At 44.1% G+C, this 18,826-nt stretch overlaps 1 protein-coding gene across 1 annotated transcript in view; it reads right to left on the bottom strand.

Annotated features, from left to right (window-relative positions):
* Positions 1 to 13,881, bottom strand: part of LOC113407293 (tenascin-N-like) — a 39,252-nt gene extending 25,371 nt beyond the window's left edge. Inside the window, exons 1-4 of the mRNA XM_026655627.1 lie at positions 13,467 to 13,881; positions 12,054 to 12,425; positions 3,644 to 3,907; positions 539 to 721 (exon numbers count right to left, since the gene is read on the bottom strand). Coding sequence (XP_026511412.1) covers positions 539 to 721; positions 3,644 to 3,907; positions 12,054 to 12,425; positions 13,467 to 13,881 — 1,234 coding nt within the window. The remainder of the gene's footprint in view (positions 1 to 538; positions 722 to 3,643; positions 3,908 to 12,053; positions 12,426 to 13,466) is intronic.
* Positions 13,882 to 18,826: the final 4,945 nt, after the last annotated feature.

The following is an 18,826-nucleotide window of genomic DNA, read 5'->3' as shown; positions in this document are numbered from 1 at the left end:
CAAGAGCAAGCTAAAAAAGTGCTCTGGTCATTCAAAAAGGAGTCTCAGAATCTCTCGTGATTTGAGATCAGATTGAATGGAAATGGGTCCTATCCTGGGGTTCTGCCAGTTAAATTCCAGCCCCGCTCCCTCATCAGCGAACATATGTGCTGAAGGGAACTCAGTATAGTTTCAAACTAACGTGACAGTGAGATATATTGTAAGAGAAACCCTTGGCTCTCTTCCTCTTAGCTTGGCCAGTAGGTGCTAGAGGTGGTTAACCTGGCAGACTTTCATCTATGTACTACAAGGTTCATGGATGAAGGCTCATCTGGGTGTTTTGGGGGGAGGGGGTGCATTGTAGGTGTCTCACAGCAGCAGCCTGGGCATGAAGTGAAAGAGTTCTGCTAACTGTCTGTGTCTGCTCCGAGCATCAGCCACACAGAAACAAAAGAGATGCTCTTCTCAGGTTATGGTTCAAGAGTCAACCTCTCTCTTGTGTCTGTCTCTCCCCATTTCTCCCTGGCCACGTCCCGTCTGGCTATACCCAATCACTTACCGCTGATGATGTATCTGCTCTTGGGGTCACTGCTTTTAGGCACCACCACCTCCTTCTCCTGCCCTTGCGGTGAGCTGAACCTCAGTTTAAAATAGTCTGGTTCTGTTGGGGGGTTCTCCCACTCCACTTCCAGCGAGTCCTCCATCTCCTCTGTCACCCAGGCAGCGCTAACTGCAGATAGGGCTAAGGAAGACAGAGTGGGGAGGGTGATGAGCAAGCAGCACATTATCATTTCAGCAGCACCAAAGCCACCTCTCCTCCATGTATGCACACAAGACAGGAAAGAGCCAAACTACCTCCACCAGGGGTCTCAGGCCTCAAAACCAGGTACAATTTCTCAGATGAACTGAAGGGTTGTTAACTAGGCAGAATGCAATTATTCTTTCAACAGGCCTGACTTTACTCACTGTAAAGCTCTATCCCAGCCATAGAGGACTCCGGCTCCTATGTGTTCTGTTACAAATAAATACACACTCCCCATAATCCAACCCTTTACTGGCTTTAACAAGGGCATTGAGGTAGCACAGTGTGAAGATCTCATCACCTAAGTAGGGTGAGACTAGTTCAGGTATGGCCCAGAGATGCCTGAGGAAAACATAGCTACTGCAGGGAGTGGTGCTGACAATTCAAAACTGGCACTCTGCCCTCTGAGCCCATAATCATAGAATATTAGGGTTGGAAGGGACCTCAGGAGGTCATCTAGACCACCCCCCTGCTCAAAGCAGGACCAATCCCCAGACGGATTTTTTCCCCAAATGGCCCCCATAATGCTACAACACTCCAGAGTGACGTTAGGAAGTGCTGTGCACCTGGCATTGCCATACGTACAAGTGAAGTCCTGACTACTTGCACTCTTTAAGGATCTTCATAGCATGGTGTACAGCCTAGGTAGTACCTCTCATCCCCTAGCCAAATCCCACCTGGTAATTACATTCTCCTTCTTTGAAACCCTTCTGTGTCCATTCAAATGGATGGTTCTCAGAGAGTAAGGAGCTGCAATTTCTTGGAGAGAGGATGGCACAAATTAAAAAGCAAATTCCTCTACCTCCAACTGCAGGGAGGGAGCAGAGAGAAGGCTAAGATCAAAAGAGTGACGTGGGGAAGTATATATGAGGCAAGAGAGCTCAGGCAGAGATTGGTGGAGTGGAGAGAGCGGGCAGGGTTATAGGTCAATATAAGTTCAGAGGGGTCAGGTGGAAAGAGTCCATGGAGAATTCTGAAGGCCAGCAGGGCATTTGAGATTGTCAGGAAGACAATGAAGGGGGCGGGGGGAGGCGCGAGATGTGTCTGTGATGGTGGTAAACCAAGTGCCAGATCTGGCCAAGGTCATAAGTGTTAGTTAAGAGCTGGCAAACTCATAGCTGGAAACCAAATCAGCTCATCTTATGTTAATTTTGTTCAAAATAGGTAGCAGCCTTATAAGAATGTAGTAAGTGTTTAGACTCTATGGAAAGCTTGTAAATTGCTGCATGCATTCATCACACTTGTAATATCAGTATTCCATGCTATCAGGAAACACTTAAGTTTCACTTTATAACTTTGAAAATGTTTGCTCTGAACTTGTGAACTCAGGCACAGGAATCCTCAAGATTAAACAGGCCATTAATGAATATCACAATACAAAGGATTGGTGAATGGGCCTATCATGCCTTGGAAATGTCATGTGCAAGGGAGCTCGTCTCATGGACTACAAGACGAAATGTAAAATATAAAACAGGGTCACAAAAAATTGTTCCTCCTTTGCTGTTTGAATTTTCACAGGGCCAAAGATACTAAACTAAGCCAAAAACAATAAGGACTCCTTGTGGCACCTTAGAGACTAACACATTTATTTGGGCATAAGCTTTCGTGGGCTAAAACCCACTTCATCGGATGCATGGAGTGGAAAATATAGTAGGCAGGTATAAATACACAACACATGAAAAGATGGGAGTTGCCTTACCAAGTTGGGGGTCAGTACTAACGAGCCAATTCAATTAAGGTGGAAGTGGGCTAATCTATAGCTATAATTGAATTGGGCTATAATTGAATTGGCTCGTTAGCACTGACCCCCCACCTTGGTAAGGCAACTCCCACTTTTCATGTGCTGTGTATTTATACCTGCCTCAGTATTTTCCACTCCATGCATCCGATGAAGTGGATTTTAGCCCACGAAAGCTTATGCCCAAATAAAAGTGTTAGTCTCTAAGGTGCCACAAGGACTCCTCATTGTTTTTGCTGATACAGACTAACACGGCTACCACTCTGAAACCTAAACTAAGACAGAGATCCCCAGGGGTTACCCCTGGGTCTGCCCTGAAAGACACATTGAATTGACAGATTACTACATCTCTGTCATCTTTAGAAACCATAGATAGTAACTCATTTGCATGTATATGTTTGCTTGCTTTAACCTGTAAATAATTCTCTCATTTCTTTTTCCTAGTTAATAAAACTTTAGTTAATTTATTACAGGATTGGCTACAGGCGTTGTCTTTGGCGTGAGATCTCAGATGCAAATTGATCTGGGATAAGAGACTGGTCTCTTGGGACTGGGAGCAAACTGAACATTCCATGATTTTTGGTGTAAGTGACCACTTATCACCAAGTTCAGATTTCCTGGGTAGCAAGATAGATGGGAGAGTCTAAGGGGACTGTCTGTGACTCCTTGGTAAGACTGTTATAGTGATCCAGGAGTTCACATTTGTTACTAGGTCAGTGAAATCAAATTATAGAACATACCATCAATTTGGGGTGTCTGTCCTGAGGTAGGCACTCACGGTCGTGAGCCACTCCAGACAGCAGACAGTGAAACATTCCTGCTTCCTGGAGTCAGAGAGTACACTGGTCCCAGCACTGTGAACTCCCTTGAATTCAGAAGCAGGGAACAATGGCTGGGACTTTGGGGGAGATGGGAAATTCATCCCAAAAAACCTTTTGGGAAAAACATCTTTAAATGGGAGAAGAAAGGCTTATAGAATGGGCCTTTCCAAAAGCTCAGACAGGAAGTCGAGTGAAGTGCCATACACCCTCAAACCCTAGAAGTTTGCTCTCCCTATAGTTTGAACCTGACTTTGAAGACCAGCAAATCCTTTTTTGGAGGAAAGGGTTAAGGAGTGCTCCCACCTGTCCTTGCTTGTAGGTGTTCTGGGTTACTGGAAATCCCCTTCTTCACATAACGAAGTGTGATCTGATACTTTGTGCTAGGGCGAAGGCCCGGGATCTCATAGCTGAGCTGTCCTTTTGGCACTCGGATTTGTACTGCAGAGGCCTCGTGCCCTATTGGATAATAGCTGAGGAGGTAATAATCCACACCGAGCACCTGATCCCAGCTGAAGGTCAAGGAATCGTCCGTGGTCTTCAGCAGCTGCACATTCTGAGGAGCAATGACTACAGGAAAAAAGGAGAAGAAATTATAAGACTGATATCTCATCTTGGGGCATAGTCCAAAGTCCACTGAAGTCAATGAGCGTTTTTCCATTGACTTCAATGGGCTTTGGATCAGGGCCATATTTTGCATTTATACAATGAATGAACTGCTGGTGAACAGGACTACATAGACAGCCCTGGAGGCTGAAGTCCTCTGCTTATCCACAAAGAAATATCCACAAAGTTGCAGTGGCCAATGGGAATTGAGAACACTCAGCACTGCAATAAACTAGGTATACTTAGCACCACGTTGTAGCAGACATGTCAATCATCAAAAGAATGCCAAGAAACAACCTCCTTAACACTCTCAGTGTCACCCATGGCACCAGGTGTGTCTGTCGAGGAAAGACGCTCCTCCTTGCTTGGCTGGACTGGTGCAGTTGCCATTTCATCATTCTTGTTCTGTGGCATTAAATAATTCTATACTGATGTTACAACATCCAGAATAAGTGCAGGACCCTCTAATTGCCTAGTCAAAGAGGCTTGTAAGACATAGTATAGACCCAGGAAGATCAAGACTGTCCTGTAGATCTGGGAGCAGGAACAGAACTCTAGGAAGGGCAGCACATCTCAGTGTTCTACACTGGAGATAGCTGGTAGCAGGTTATCCTCCAAAGGCAGTGCTCTGGTGTTCCAATCCATGGCCTACATTTTCACTGGCACCCAAAGCAGTAACTCTGCAATAGTACTGCAAAGTTCAACTACAGCTGGGGAATGATTTCATCACAGAATTCGAGCGGCAGCAAAAACGGGCCTTAATGCTTCTCACAACATTTGATCCTGAACCTCAGAAAGACTACCTAGCTATCTCAGCAGCTAAACATCAGAACTCTCCTCACTCTACAATTGCTCATCAGTCACTTACAAAAAGCTGAAACTGCAGTTCTGAAGGTAAGCCAGGCACTTTCAATGCAGTGTCTTCCACTGCTACTGCTGGAAGGAGGTCAAACACAGGGATGAGTTACAGCTGCCAGTCGCACAGTGAAAGACAGTCACAGGCGGCTACTGCAGCAGGGCCGCCCAGAGGATTCAGGGGGCCTGGAGTCTTTGCCGCCAAATTGCCGCCGAAGACCTGGCACTTCGGCGGCGGGTCCCGGGGCGGAAGGACCCCCCGCCGTGGGTCATCGGGGCACTTCGGCAGCGGGTCCCGGGGCGGAAGGACCCCCTGCCATGGGTCATCGGGGCACTTTGGCGGCGGGTCCCAGGGCGGAAGGACCCCCTGCCGCCGAATTGCCCCCGAAGACCCGGAGCGGAAGAAGTTCCGGGGGCCCGGGCCACGCAAGAGTTTTCCGGGGCCCCGGGAGCGAGTGAAGGACCCCGTTCCAGGAGCCCCGAAAAACTCTCATGGGGGCCCCTGTGGGGCCCGGGGCAAATTGCCCCACTTGCCCCCCCCCCCTCCCCGGGCGGCCCTGTACTGCAGGAACTAACTGCTTACTGGAAAAGTGATTTCAAGGGAGTAGAGAGAAGTTCAGATGCGAGGGAGCATGAAAGAGAAAGTCCGCATATGGGGGAGAAAGAACAAGTGCACCAGACTGCACGTATGTATATAAATGAGTATGTCGGAATGCACGTATGTGTATATGCATGAGAGAAATAAAAATCCAGAATCTCTAGTTTGGTTGTTTCATTAAGTCAATATTTTTGGGTCTCCTGCTCCCCTTGCATCAATAACAATTCTCTATCCATTGGGCACAGACCCTGTGCCTTCACAGTTTCCGCAGAAATCCTGCTCAATATTTGATGCACCTCAGGTCAGAGAGAACCTTCTCAGTAACAGTTTGAGTTCTATCACATCTTGAGCTGAGTAAATCCCACACTTGCTCTTTGACAGTCAATTTACACTGTAAGGACACCCGATCCCACCAAGTTTACAGAAAGTGACAAGTGATAGCAAATAATGGTGACAGACACTCAACAGGATCCAGCCTTAATTAACTCAAATTTTTGCAGTATATTTTTATACCTTTCTGAAGGATTCAGAAAACTAACCATTCTCATGCTTTTCAGTTAGTAAATTTTTATACACTCTTTTTTATAACTGTAAACTCTATTTTACACAGTAGATATTAAAGAGATACTATCAGCTCCTTTCCAAGGAAGGAGGAAGAAACCACCAGTTCAGATAAAATAAGGCTGGGGTAAACTTTTCAGAAGAGCTTACAGTACTGAGGAGCCTAAGTTCCACTTTTAAGAATGTCTTAGACACTTAGTCAATGCAATAAGACTTAGGCACTTTTGACAATTTTACCTCAAACCTTTTTGAACCTTTCCCAAAACTTGAATCAAACACCCAATGATTTTTCCAGCATCAAAAAAGCTGGATTAACTTTTAAATATATGTAGGGCTTTTTATTTTTATATTTCATGTCTTGGAACTCCCTGATTTTGTCCAGGACTAAAAGCAGAAATACCTCCAGGGTATTTCTTGGTGTTATTCCATATCACAGCCAAAACCAGGAAATAGTGAACATCTGCTCAGATTTCCATAACACATAGGCTCAGATAAGCAACAGCTGAATTTTCAGCGACCGAACTGAACTTCTGAATCTGTTGAGGTTGGCCCATCACTATACAAGACTGTCTCAGTTCCTCTTCCTATGCTGGGAAACAAGTGTTACAGTTCATTCCAAAGGATTAATGTGCTGGTTTTAAGGGTTTATTTTATTGTACTAAGCCGACCTTTAGATCTTCACTGTTAAAGTTACTTTATTGTAGGTTTAAGATGCTTTAAAGTCAGTCTGGTCTACTTGGACCAAGCAAAAACTTGTTAAACACAGTTTAGACTAACCAGAGCTGGGGTTCCCAATCGCATGATCTTCTTGCCTCTCTCTCCCCACCAAGTAGCCTGTTGCTAACTGCCATAAATACTGCTTGCTGTATCTAATACAGTATTTTCCTGGATTCTTCCCACTATCTTCTTAAGCTCACATTGGCACACAAAAAACCCCAACATATATTATCAAGCTGTGAGTTCTGATGATTTTGCAGAAGGAAAGAAAACTCTCTCCTTATCCCTGACTTATTTAAAAGGCCCAAATAATCCCTAAAATTAGTGCATGTGACTTCTTCATTCCTACAAATGTAAACTGACTTCTGTAGTTGTGACAATCAGAGTCCAGACACCCCAGAGGGAGAACAGGGGGCCTGAACCCCAAATAATAAGCAATTGAATCAACTGGTTGTACACATTATTACTGCGCTATAAGAAGTGTATCAAGTAACATCTTTTATGAAGGTTGGTGATACCCTGGTCATTAATATCACTGTGTGATGTATGTATGGGTTGTGCATAAAGAATTACATGTGTGTGCTGGAAATATGTTCTTTGCGTCTGACGAAGTGGGTATTCACCCACGAAAGCTTATGCTCCAATACATCTGTTAGTCTTTAAGGTGCCACAGGACTCTTTGTTGCTGTTCTTAAAATGTGTTTCAGAAGCAATGCATAAATCCAGCCTGCCCTAGACAAAGAAATGTGAATTTTCCTGGCTGACTGGCTTGATTACTGGCAGAGGACAACGAAAGAGTATTTACATAAACAAAGCAATCAGTTTAGTTAGAGACATTTTAGTGATCCATCACTTAAGGAACAAAGAACAGCAGCACCCTCTGAGTCTGTAAAAAATGGATCCCCATGGCTTGAAGGGCAGGAGCTGCTGGTAACTCATAAGTGAGAAACCTACTTAGGCAAAGACTATAACTTGCTAGAATTAAGTTTAGTCACTAGAAAGCATGTATGGTTTGGTTGTAACCACACCTGTCTCTTTTTCTCTTGCTTAGTATCACTTAAACCTCCGTCCTTTATTAATAAACTTATCCTTGTTTTATTACAAAACCATCTCAGTGCTGCTATATTGAATTAAGTACGAGTTCTCAATTAAACTAACAGGCTGGTGTGTGCTCTGTCTCTTTGGAGGCAGCGAACTTAATCATTTCTGTGAGTGCTCAATGAGAGGGACTGGACACTGCAGAGATGTCTCTGGGGAATTCAGGAAATGGGGTTCACTGATTGTTACCTGCAAGGCGAGGTTAAGCTTGGCGGAGTCTCAGGGAGTTTGCTGGTGAAACAGACAGGCAGGCATGGCAGGGAGCTGACACAGGGTATGTCTACACCCAGCCGCTAGTTCGGCGGCTGGGAATCAAAGTTCTGGGTTCGACTTATCGCGTCTTGTCTGGACGCGATAAGTCGAACCAGGAAGTGCTCGCCGTCGACTGCGGTACTCCAGCTAGACGAGAGGAGTACCGCGGAGTCAACCGGGGAGCCTGCCTGCCGCGTGTGGACCGAGGTAAGTTCGAACTAAGGTACTTCGAACTTCAGCTACATTATTCACGTAGCTGAAGTTGCGTACCTTAGTTCGATTTGGGGGTTTAGTGTAGACCAAGCCACACAGTCTCAGTTCCAGCAAAGCTCTCTCTTGCTGAGGCAGAGAGGTAACACAGTGGTTTGCGGCTGTGGGTGCCCTGAGGACAGCATCACAGTAGTGAAGAAAACTAAAAGAAGTTTGATCCCTGCAGAAAACAGATCTTGACAAATCCAGTGTACACCATAGCCCTTCTGATGGGAATAACATCTTACACATTTGGTCAAAAGATACATTGCTTCAGCAATCATGAAACCACTAAACATGATGGTAGTGTAATTTGTCCTACTGGGAAAGGCTCTCTCTTGAAACTAATTGGGCTATTTTCCCAGCAATCTCTCCTCACTTCATCCACAGCTCTAGCCAAAGTCCATCCTTAGAGGCGTGTACACAGTTCCCATTGCCTTTAGTTGAAGCTATGTAACGCAAGGGCAGAATATGGCCCTTCGTTGCCCTGGAACATACATGGGATTTGGGTTTACTTGTGGTAAAATAACCCCAAACACTCAGGATAGATCTTGTTCTGTATGTAAGTGCAGTTTGGATGGAGCAGGTACCACCTGCACCATTTAAAGTGAAGGACCCAGCACAGGAAAACAAAGTTCTCTATTAGCCAATTACATGGAATAGTAACCCAGGTGGCTGCAACATCAACAGGCTGTCACTATTTCCCCTTCCTGGCTTTTCAGTTCTGCTTCATCAACGGCATGTTTTGATGAGGTGTTGACACAGAGGCACCTGCCATCTCATCCAGAAACAATACAAATTCTGAGATCAGCTAGAGCCATTCACCCAGGCAGACGTGACAAACCAAAGCCCTTCTGGGGCCTGATCAATACATTGCAGTCATTTGTCCAGGGAAATGGCATGATGAAAACAAGAAAGGTAAACAAGTGTTGCATTTTGGACACTTTCTTAGAAACCACTGAAAATCCTCCTCCTTTCCCTCCTCTTTGGTAACAAACAAACTTGCACTGTATGCAGTGAAAGGATTCTTTACATAAACAATATTAAGTGCTGAGGGAAGTATTAGGATGGATGGGGTTTGGGTGACTAGATGCCAAGAGTCCATCTTGTGTTCTAATTACTATTATAAATCTCTCTCCATTAGCCAGTTGCTTCTCAGGAAATAGATTAAGGCCCTATGGCCTAAGCAAGCAGGAAACCAGCAACATGTTTCTAAATTCACTGCTGGGTTGAAAGCTCACATATCTGCCTGTTAGGAATCCTGGCCCCATTGGAAAGTCTCATCTTCTCATTCTTTAAAACCCCCTCCACTTTCCACCATTCCTATTGTTTCTGCTCCAACACAATGATTTTCAAGCAAAGGCAATAACTTGATAGAAAAATTTGGTTTTAATCAGGTGCCACATTTATTTAACAAGGAGTACTTGTGGCACCTTAGAGACTAACAAATTTATTTGGGCATAAGCTTATGCCCAAATAAATTTGTTAGTCTCTATGCCCAAATAAATTTGTTAGTCTCTAAGGTGCCACAAGTACCCCTCGTTCTTTTTGCTGATACAGACTACCACAGCTACCACTCTGACATTTATTTAAGGTATCCCAAAGTGCTCTATAGAGTGATGAGATGATGTTCAAAAAGAGCACAAGTCAGTATCTGAGGTTTAACATCTACTTCCCTCCATAGCTTCTTACTGATCATAAATGAAAAAAAATTAATGAGTGCAAATAATTGTGCACTTTGGGGAGTAGATACATTCTAGTTGCTCAGATATGCCAGTAATAATGACAACAAATTATTAAGTGTGTCTTGTTGTGTGCAAAGAGATGAAACTGTACCACAGCAGCACTCGGTAGTAATCCTTCAGGATCCAGAAGTCTCTTTCTCAGAATATAAAAGCCAGTTTAATGACATTGAAGAGGAGAGCTTGGCAGATGCTGCAGAAATATAAATCGTTTAACACAGGATATAGGAAAAGTATTTTTCCTTTTTGTGACCTTGCTGATCTAGTCGTAAATTACAATACAAAATGAATTGTATAGCGTGTTTTAATTTTATAACGTGTCCATCCTACTACTGGAGCAACAGCAACAACAACAGCATGGGGAGGAGGAAGCCAGGTTGCATTCAGACCCTTCTCCTTGGGAGGCAGGGCCACAACCCCTTTGGGAGACCAGAGACAATTCTGACTGCCACTTTCACAGACCTGGCTGCCCCTCTGACAGCATGCACTCCTTGCTCATTTCTGTGGACAGAACAGAATGATCGTAGACAGAGAGGGAAATAGAGAACCTGGAAAGAAAGACTGGGGGTTGAATTGGGTAAGGTGTTAGTCAAGAGTTTTGGTATAGGGGGAGAATTTTGTCTCTAGCACATTTTTTAAACAAGGTGAACCAATGAGCAAATGTAGTTTTTGAGGAGCAAGATCAGAGCTTTAATGCTGATCCAGAGCACTTACAATAATCTGCATGTCCTCAATTCACCTGCCTCAGAAGGTTGAAGGGCTGAGTTGACATGGCTGGGATATGAACTTGCAGTTATAGGGATTTTAAAGATATTTCAAACTGGATGACTAGGCTACTGAGCCATTCTTATGGGCATTAAGGCTTTTCAAGGATGGGAAGTAGTAATGGTAGCAAGGCCTCAAACTGGCAGCTGGGGTTGAGCTGGTTGTCCAGAGTGGGATTCACTCACTATTTGATTAGGGCTCCTAGGGCACTTTTTATGCTAAAAGACCTTGAATGAGACTGAGGCTGAGATTTCAGAGGAGACCTATTGGAATGAGGTGCACAACTCCTACTGAAAGTCAGTGGGATTTGAGCACCTAACTCCCTTAGCCTCTTTGAAAATCTCAGACTATAGATTCAACTTAATAGATACATTTGGAGAAACAACAGCAACATAAAACCTTCCCTAGTAGACACCCTCCAGTGAAGGCAGACCTGCACAAGGAAGGGGGTTATGGAAACTGTTTTCAGCTTTGTCATTCTGTGTAAAACCAGACAAATGCAAGCTAAGGTTAATGACCCAAAGAGCAAGGCCGTGCACTGAGCCTTGAGTACAGCTACAGAAGGACTTTAGCAGACATCCTGCAGCAAGGAGCCCCACCGATAGTGTCTTTAAACTAAGGAGGCTCTGCTCCTGGCCCAGTCAAGTTGGAATCTCTGGGCAGAGAGCCGGGTCAGCTCACTCAGGTCTAATCAATCAACCCCCACTGCCTGGTGCAGATACAGGACAAGAAATAGCTTCTCGAATGGGAGTTTCCAACAGCAGCAGTTGGAGCAAACAACCTAGCTAGATTTAAGATGGAGCTTGATCAGTTTATGAACAGGATTGTATGATGACATTGCCTGAGACAGCAGGAGACTGGACTTTATGACCTACAAGGTGCCTTCCAATCCTAAATTCCTAACTGCCTCAGCCCAGAGTAGATTATTGAAGGTTTTGATATACCATTGGTCACAGCTTGTACTGAATCCTCTGGCTTACTCACAACCAATGCAGACTGCAGCAGGCAGGCAGGCAGACCTAGCTCACCCCCTTGCCTTTATTCCCAGGAGTGATTTATGGGCTTGGTTAGCATTCCTCCCTGGTTATAAGCCTCCATATCCAACCTTTGGCTATGGGGTGGGGATAGCATCCTCTCCAGCTAATGGATATTGGGTGGGGTTAGCTGCAGAAGGAACCAAACAAATGCCACAGTGGGCAGGAAGGAAGGGGGACACAGGGGACATGCCAGGATAAAAGACAGAGGAAAGGAATAAAAGGAAGGTGCTTCTCACCCTGGGAGCAGTCAAGCCCAATGAAACCGTCGTGGCAGTAGCACTCGCCACTGTCACAGAAACCGTTGCCGCTGCAGTCGTTGGGGCATCTCTTCTCACTGCAGTCATCTCCCATGAACTCCTCATAGCACTGGCACACACCATTGTTGCAGATCCCATTGCCACTGCAGTTCTTAGGGCACAGCCGCTGACTGCAGTCTTCACCAACGTAGGGTTTGCTGCAGATGCATTTGCCATCAACGCAGCGTCCATTGCCGTTGCAATTGTTGGGGCAGCTGGGGCGGGAGCAATCGCTGCCCTCCCAGCCTTCATCACAGTCACATCCACAGCTCTGTTGGATGAAAGTTCCATGGCCACTGCAATTCAAGACACCTGTCCAGTTGGGGACCCAGAGCCGACATCACCAGGTAGCATGCAGGAGAGAAAGAGGCAGACAAAACAGCATTAGAAATAGAGCCGTAGACAGATATAGAGAAGGTCTATTCAAAACCACTGATAGGAAAGAGAAACTAAATGGACTGATTATAGCTGCACCCACTAGTGTCATATGAGACCATCACCTGAGCATTCTTCTTTGTTTTGGACAGTTAGCTATCAAAGAAAAACAAACAAATTCTCAACATTTTCCTTTAAAATGAAAAATTCTGGGACTGGAAACAAAACAAAAAACCTAGGAATTCTGCAACCACACCTCCTGCTGATGTGGAATTCCAGAATGTCTCCTCTCCCAAGCTCAAGAACTCCATGCCCTGACTTCTCAGACACTCCAGAATTCCTCTCAAAGCTGAAAGACACGTGTTAGCACATTTTGGGAACTTCAGCTTTCCCCACCAAGCCCAGGAACCTGAGCCCCACCCCACCTTGGAGATTCCAGAGTTCCACTCCCTCAAGACCTGGAATTGGAAATCAAGTTATCTTGGATCTGTAGGAGTTTAATCCAAGCCCAACCACTTCCAGAAACCCCAGAATTCCACACCCCTCTGCTGAGTCTGAGCTCCTTGCCAGTGAGGACCCTTGAAATCACTCCTACCCCTGTCCATCACCACCGGGGAGCACAGCAAACCATCACCTCATAAACACTAGAATTCCAGCCTAAGCTCTGGAACCTGAGCTCCCCCCAAAGCCCAGTGAAGTCAATGGGAGTCTTTCCATTGGCTTCAATGGACTTTAGATGTCTCTGTGTCAGGAACTCCAGGATTTCCCACCTCAAACTCAGGAAACTAATTGCTCCCATTAAACCCTCTTTCCATATGCATCAGACTTCCATGCCCCAATGTAAGAAACCTGGGCTCCAGCCTGACCAGGACTTTTCCAGTAGGGAATAGCACAGCACAGAGAGGGACATACAATTAAAGCTACTGGAGTTAGAGAGAACACACTACAAAAATAAATAAATTACAGTTTGTTGCACACCTTGGACTCCCCCACAGCAGCTCTGTATACTGCAGGCCTCCTTTAGTACCATCATTTCTTTCTCCATCTTTTTCATCCTTTCCAGCAGATCTTTGATGTGTCCCAAAGCTTCACAGTCACCTCTTGGTGTCTGAACTCGGATGTTGTGCCTGAATATGATATTCTGCTCCTCCTCCTCATCCGCATCCCCAGCAGCAAGCAGCACATGACTGTCGTCTTTGAGCGGCAACGGGTCCGCCTCCACCTTGATCTGGGATGATTTGGGTAGGTCAATCTTGTATGAGTGGCTGAAGGAGATTTTCTGACCATTGCTGGTACAGTTGTGAAGTTCAGGGGGGAGCTGAACAGCAGCTGTTTGGAGAGCAAGGTACAGTAACATCCCCTGAGGGAAAGTAAGCCAACTCCAGACACTCATCTTGTAGTTCTTCAGAGGGAAGGCTGATCCTATAAAAACAGTGAAGCTGGTTTCAAGGAGGAAAAAAAAAAGATGAAAAAAATTCTACCATAAAACCATAAGAAACCATGGCCTGCTATGATGCTATCTGGTGCTGTAAGCTCACAAATTCATCAGTGACAGGTTGGTCAGTATTTGAATAAGACATATACAAAGAATACCTAGGGTGATACGTTTCAGAGTGGTAGCCACGTTAGTCTGTATCAGCAAAAACAACGAGGAGTCCTTGTGGCACCTTAGAAACTACAAGGACTCCTCGTTGTTTTTAGGGTGATACAGAAAATGGTAATTGTGTTGACTCAATAGGTGACACTCTTCCTTATGAGTCAGTACTGAATTAGAGTCTTGACCCATCATTAGCAGGCACTGTGCTCTGCAAGATGACATCTTTCAGATGATACTTAAAACCATAGTCCTGATTATCATGATTATTAACTACCCGTTGCAATTTTAGTACAAGTAAAGGTGTTGGCCCTACCTGGCATTAGGTCTAACTAAATTTCCCCTGCAGTTTAAATGGATATAGTATTTGTCCCTCACTTATTACATTAAGCTGCTGTACACTGTTGCAGTGTGCTGTTAAACATAGTTCACCCCAGAGATTGCAGCATTTTAGTGGTGGATGGAGCAAACCCTATACAGTGAAACATGCTTTAAGGCAGCCATTCAAGAGACTGACAAAAATCAGCTCCTTAACAGAGATGATTTTCCAATAAAGTCTGTAGCAGAATTGTTCTCGGAACATTCAGGATAATATCTTGGGGCAGCCTCTTATGAAAAGAGGTTGGCTAATACAGGTGGTGTCTTGCATAGGTTTCACTGCATGTAGTTTACATAGCTGTTTGTTAATTGGAAAATATTGCGGGATCCTTTGGGACGAACTGCACTGTACAAATGTACAATATTTTTATTTATCGTACAGTGAATTTAGTGCTGGTGTAAGGTACCAGGCTCACAACCCAGGAGGCTGAATAGTTCTCTCCACACAACAAGTTCAGTGCAGACAATGCCAGGGCAAGACTTTCACATACTGTCCTGTCTGTGTGCCTGCACCCTGACCTGGAAGTCCCTCTTCTAAGAGAGAGAGGAAGCACAGCTTCCATGCTGGGCATGCAGGCAAGGGCACTAACTGTGATGAGGACACTTGTACATTATGAACTGGATTGAGACATCAGCTCATTTCATATGGGTCATTGAATAACTATCAACTGGTCATGATTTTGGTTACCATCAGCCTGGGTGATATTTGAACCAGGGAACTGGGATTGTTTAGTCTGCAGAAGAGAAGAATGAGGGGGGATTTGATAGCTGCTTTCAACTACCTAAAAGGGGGTTCCAGAGAGGATGGATCTAGACAGTTCTCAGTGGTAGCAGATGACAGAACAAGGAGTAATGGTCTCAAGTTGCAGTGGGGGAGGTTTAGGTTGGATATTAGGAAAAACTTTTTCACTAGGAGGGTGATGAAGCACTGGAATGGGTTACCTAGGGAGGTGGTGGAATCTCCTTCCTTAGAGGTTTTTAAGGTAGGCTTGACATCCTGGCTGGGATGATTTAGTTGGGGATTGGTCCTGCTTTGAGCAGGGGGTTGGACTAGATGACCTCCTGAGGTCCGTTCCAACCCTGATCTTCTATGATTCTATGATCTAAAGGTTCAAGGCCTCGTATTACCAATTCCTTAGCCATCCAGTCTACCACTCCAAAGACTCCTTTCCAGTCTAAATCATGTTATTGGCCACTGTGAAATAAAGAATGGGACTCAATTTGTGCATGCCCTTGGAAAATTAATTCTGCTTCTTCTAAAATGTTGCACATTTTGACCCTTGCATTGTCCTGAACCTGTGGAAGTCAAGGTGTTACTCCACATTATATTTTAAACTACTGTATGATAACATGGTGCCATCCTGAGTTTTGAGGTCTCATTAAGGATTTGAAGTGCTTGCTTTAACTGGGATGTCAGATTTGCTTTATAGTCACTGCAAAAATTAATCCAGGAACCACACCAGGTAACCTCATTGTTAGATTGAGTAACAACAGGTCTGACAAACTAACTGAAGCCAATGGGAAAGATAGTCTCTGGCAGGTTTAATCATGGTGGCACTTGTAGTTAAGAGCGAAGATTGTTATAGAAACACACACATACACGTACCAGGGACAAACCTACTTTTCATGTCCCAAATCCTGCCTAGGAAAATGGATGAGATCTCCCCATGACATTACAGATCCTCACTTTGACTATCCAGAGCCTGAAATCATGGCATAAGGAGTTGTCCTTTAGAGCCTCCTTGGCTTATAACCTAAGCAGGGTTCAGGAAGAGTACCCTACTTATTCAGAAGCTTGAGGGTCTGGCTCCTAAAAAAATAATAATAAAAATCAATAACAAATGTATGTAGGGCCAAATGCTCAACACCTGACTCAGCACATGCTTAGGCAGAACACTCACTGAAGTTAATAGGAGTTTTGCCAGGGGAAAGAGTGAGTGAAATAGCGTAAGGACTTCAGGATTCAGTCCATGAGCCTTTATTATGTATAAAGAAAATTTAAAAATGAGAAACAATCTGTAGCTTTTTCCTTCCAGCATTTGTCAAACTCTATCTAATTTTTCATCTCTCAGCACATTATCCTGCTGACGCAGGACTTCTTCATCCTTGTTCTGAGGTTTTGCAACCACCTGTTAGCCAAGGAAGATGCGGCTTTTAATCCTCTCTCCCATCCCCAATCATCTGCTATTCCATTTCCAAACCTCCACTTTCTTAGGCAAAGAGCCACATAAATTAACTACCTTCATCTCTCTTTAGCCCTCTGAAACATATCAAGTAATAAGGGTTGTCCTTGTCTCAAGGCTTTGAACCAACATAGTACTTGAGATCCACAGAATCTCATCATAGGCCACAGAGTGTCCACAACCTTGTTTTACAGGGTTTATTTTCAAAGCCCTGGAAATGAACCCCCCCCCCACACACACACACACACACAAAAAGCCCTTTTCTCATCTCTGGGTATCGCATGCCATTCTGTGTTGTAACATGATGTCTCTACTAATTAGGCTCTCTTGAGCACCGCAAATTGATCTCAGATTTTCCTGGGCAAGCAGATCACTCAAGAGAAAAACTCCTGAACATAGCACTTCTGTCAAGTGTAATGAAAGAGGATAACAGGACTTCTGGCTTCAACATCATGTAATAAACAGATTTTCCCCTGCTGTTTAAGAAAAAGAGGGTGGATGTAACCAATCCTTCATTGAGAACATTATGTCATATGTATAAGATCATGTAACTGGAAGTAATATGGTGAAACTGAGCAAAGGAAAGGTTTAGATTGAATACCAGGAAATTTTTTTCCTAACAGTCAGATCTATTAGACTATTGAATAGTCTCCTAAGGAAAGTGGTGGAAGATACATTGCTTGGGACACTTAAATCTCAACTTAGTAAAACACTAGATAATAAGACACTGTAGAGAACAGACAGTATTCTCATGGGAAGGATAAGATGATCTAATCCTGTAGGTCTTTTCCATTCCTAATGTCTATGCCTGTGTATTTTAGTGTACTGAATTTTGCAATTTGCTGATCTGGACAACAGTATTTCTTCAAGTTAACTGGCTGTTGTATATATTACTTGTACTGCAGTGCCATTGAATCGCCCCAGCTCCTTTGTGCTAGACACTGTACAAGCATAAAACAAAATAGGTCCTTGCCCCATGGAATTTACTATCTAAGCAAACATTTAAAAGGTACCATAGTTTTAACATCTACTATGAGTGCTTTCATAGGATTTAAACCCACAACCTCTTATGCAAGGCTGATGTACCTAAACCACAAAGCCACTTGATAGGCTGTTAATAAGGTAGTTGTACTTTCCTAACCATTTTAGATTGTAAGCTCTTCAGGGAAGGGACTAGAATTTACAATATGTTTGTACAGTGCCTATCACAATGGGGCCCAAATAGCTTCAGGCCTGTAGGTGCTAGCACAATACAAATGTTAGATAAAAGTCACTGATCCAACTGGATGGTTTTTAGCACGGACTCAAATGTCTGCATCTTCTCCAAAGGTAGCAACCTCCTCGAACTAGAACATTTTTGGTTTTTAATTAGTTAGTTAATTTAAAAAAAAAGAATTTGGCAACTTTCAGTGCCTTCGAGAGCGAGAGTTTACTAATTGATCCAGATATAGTGTCAGCAGATTCTGGACAAACTGCCTCCCCAGATCACATCATGCTCCGCCAACCCTAATGAAATGAAAGAATAATTTAAGACTCATTTAACTAGTTCTTAAACCATACCCATAAGGATCAGTACTCCTGGGTTCTATTCCTATTTCTGTCACTGACTCGCATTGTGACCTGGAAGGAAATGACATAACTTCTCTGTACTCTGTAAAATATAACACACCTTATCTTGGAATAGTGCTTGACATACTAATTGTACCCCAAAACACTCCATTAATTAAATACTAGATTTTAAAATAAAATAATTGCGGTGGAAGAGAGACATTTTCAGATGAAAATAGATGCACAGTCGGGAAAGTGGAGAGATGCACAAAGGTTTTTCCAGATGGCAGGAAATGCAAAGGAGAAGGGTCTTGGACCAATAATGGTGATATTGTAATATGAGGCAGGGAGGATGCTGGCGCTAGGCAAGTGGGATGAACAGAAAGGGGAAGGGAGAGACAAAGAGCCAGCTGCTTGGCTGGTGTAAATCGTCATGGCCTGATTGATTCGCTGGAACTATAATGATCTACACCAGCAGAGGATCTGGCCCGAAGTCTATGCAGCAAATCTATGAAGGGTTTTAAAAACAAGGGGGGTTAATTTTCAACTAGATCCTGAAGTGGAAGGAAAACAGGGGTGTTGTTTGAAGATGTAGGTGATATGGCATGTCTTTTTATAGGCGAGAAGGTAGTGAG

Source organism: Terrapene carolina, unplaced genomic scaffold, assembly GCF_002925995.2.
Source record: "Terrapene carolina triunguis isolate 2854851 unplaced genomic scaffold, T_m_triunguis-2.0 Scaffold210, whole genome shotgun sequence".
Taxonomy (NCBI): domain Eukaryota; kingdom Metazoa; phylum Chordata; order Testudines; family Emydidae; genus Terrapene; species Terrapene triunguis.
Note: the sequence above shows the minus strand (reverse complement) of the source record. Positions and strands in the feature narration are given on the sequence as shown.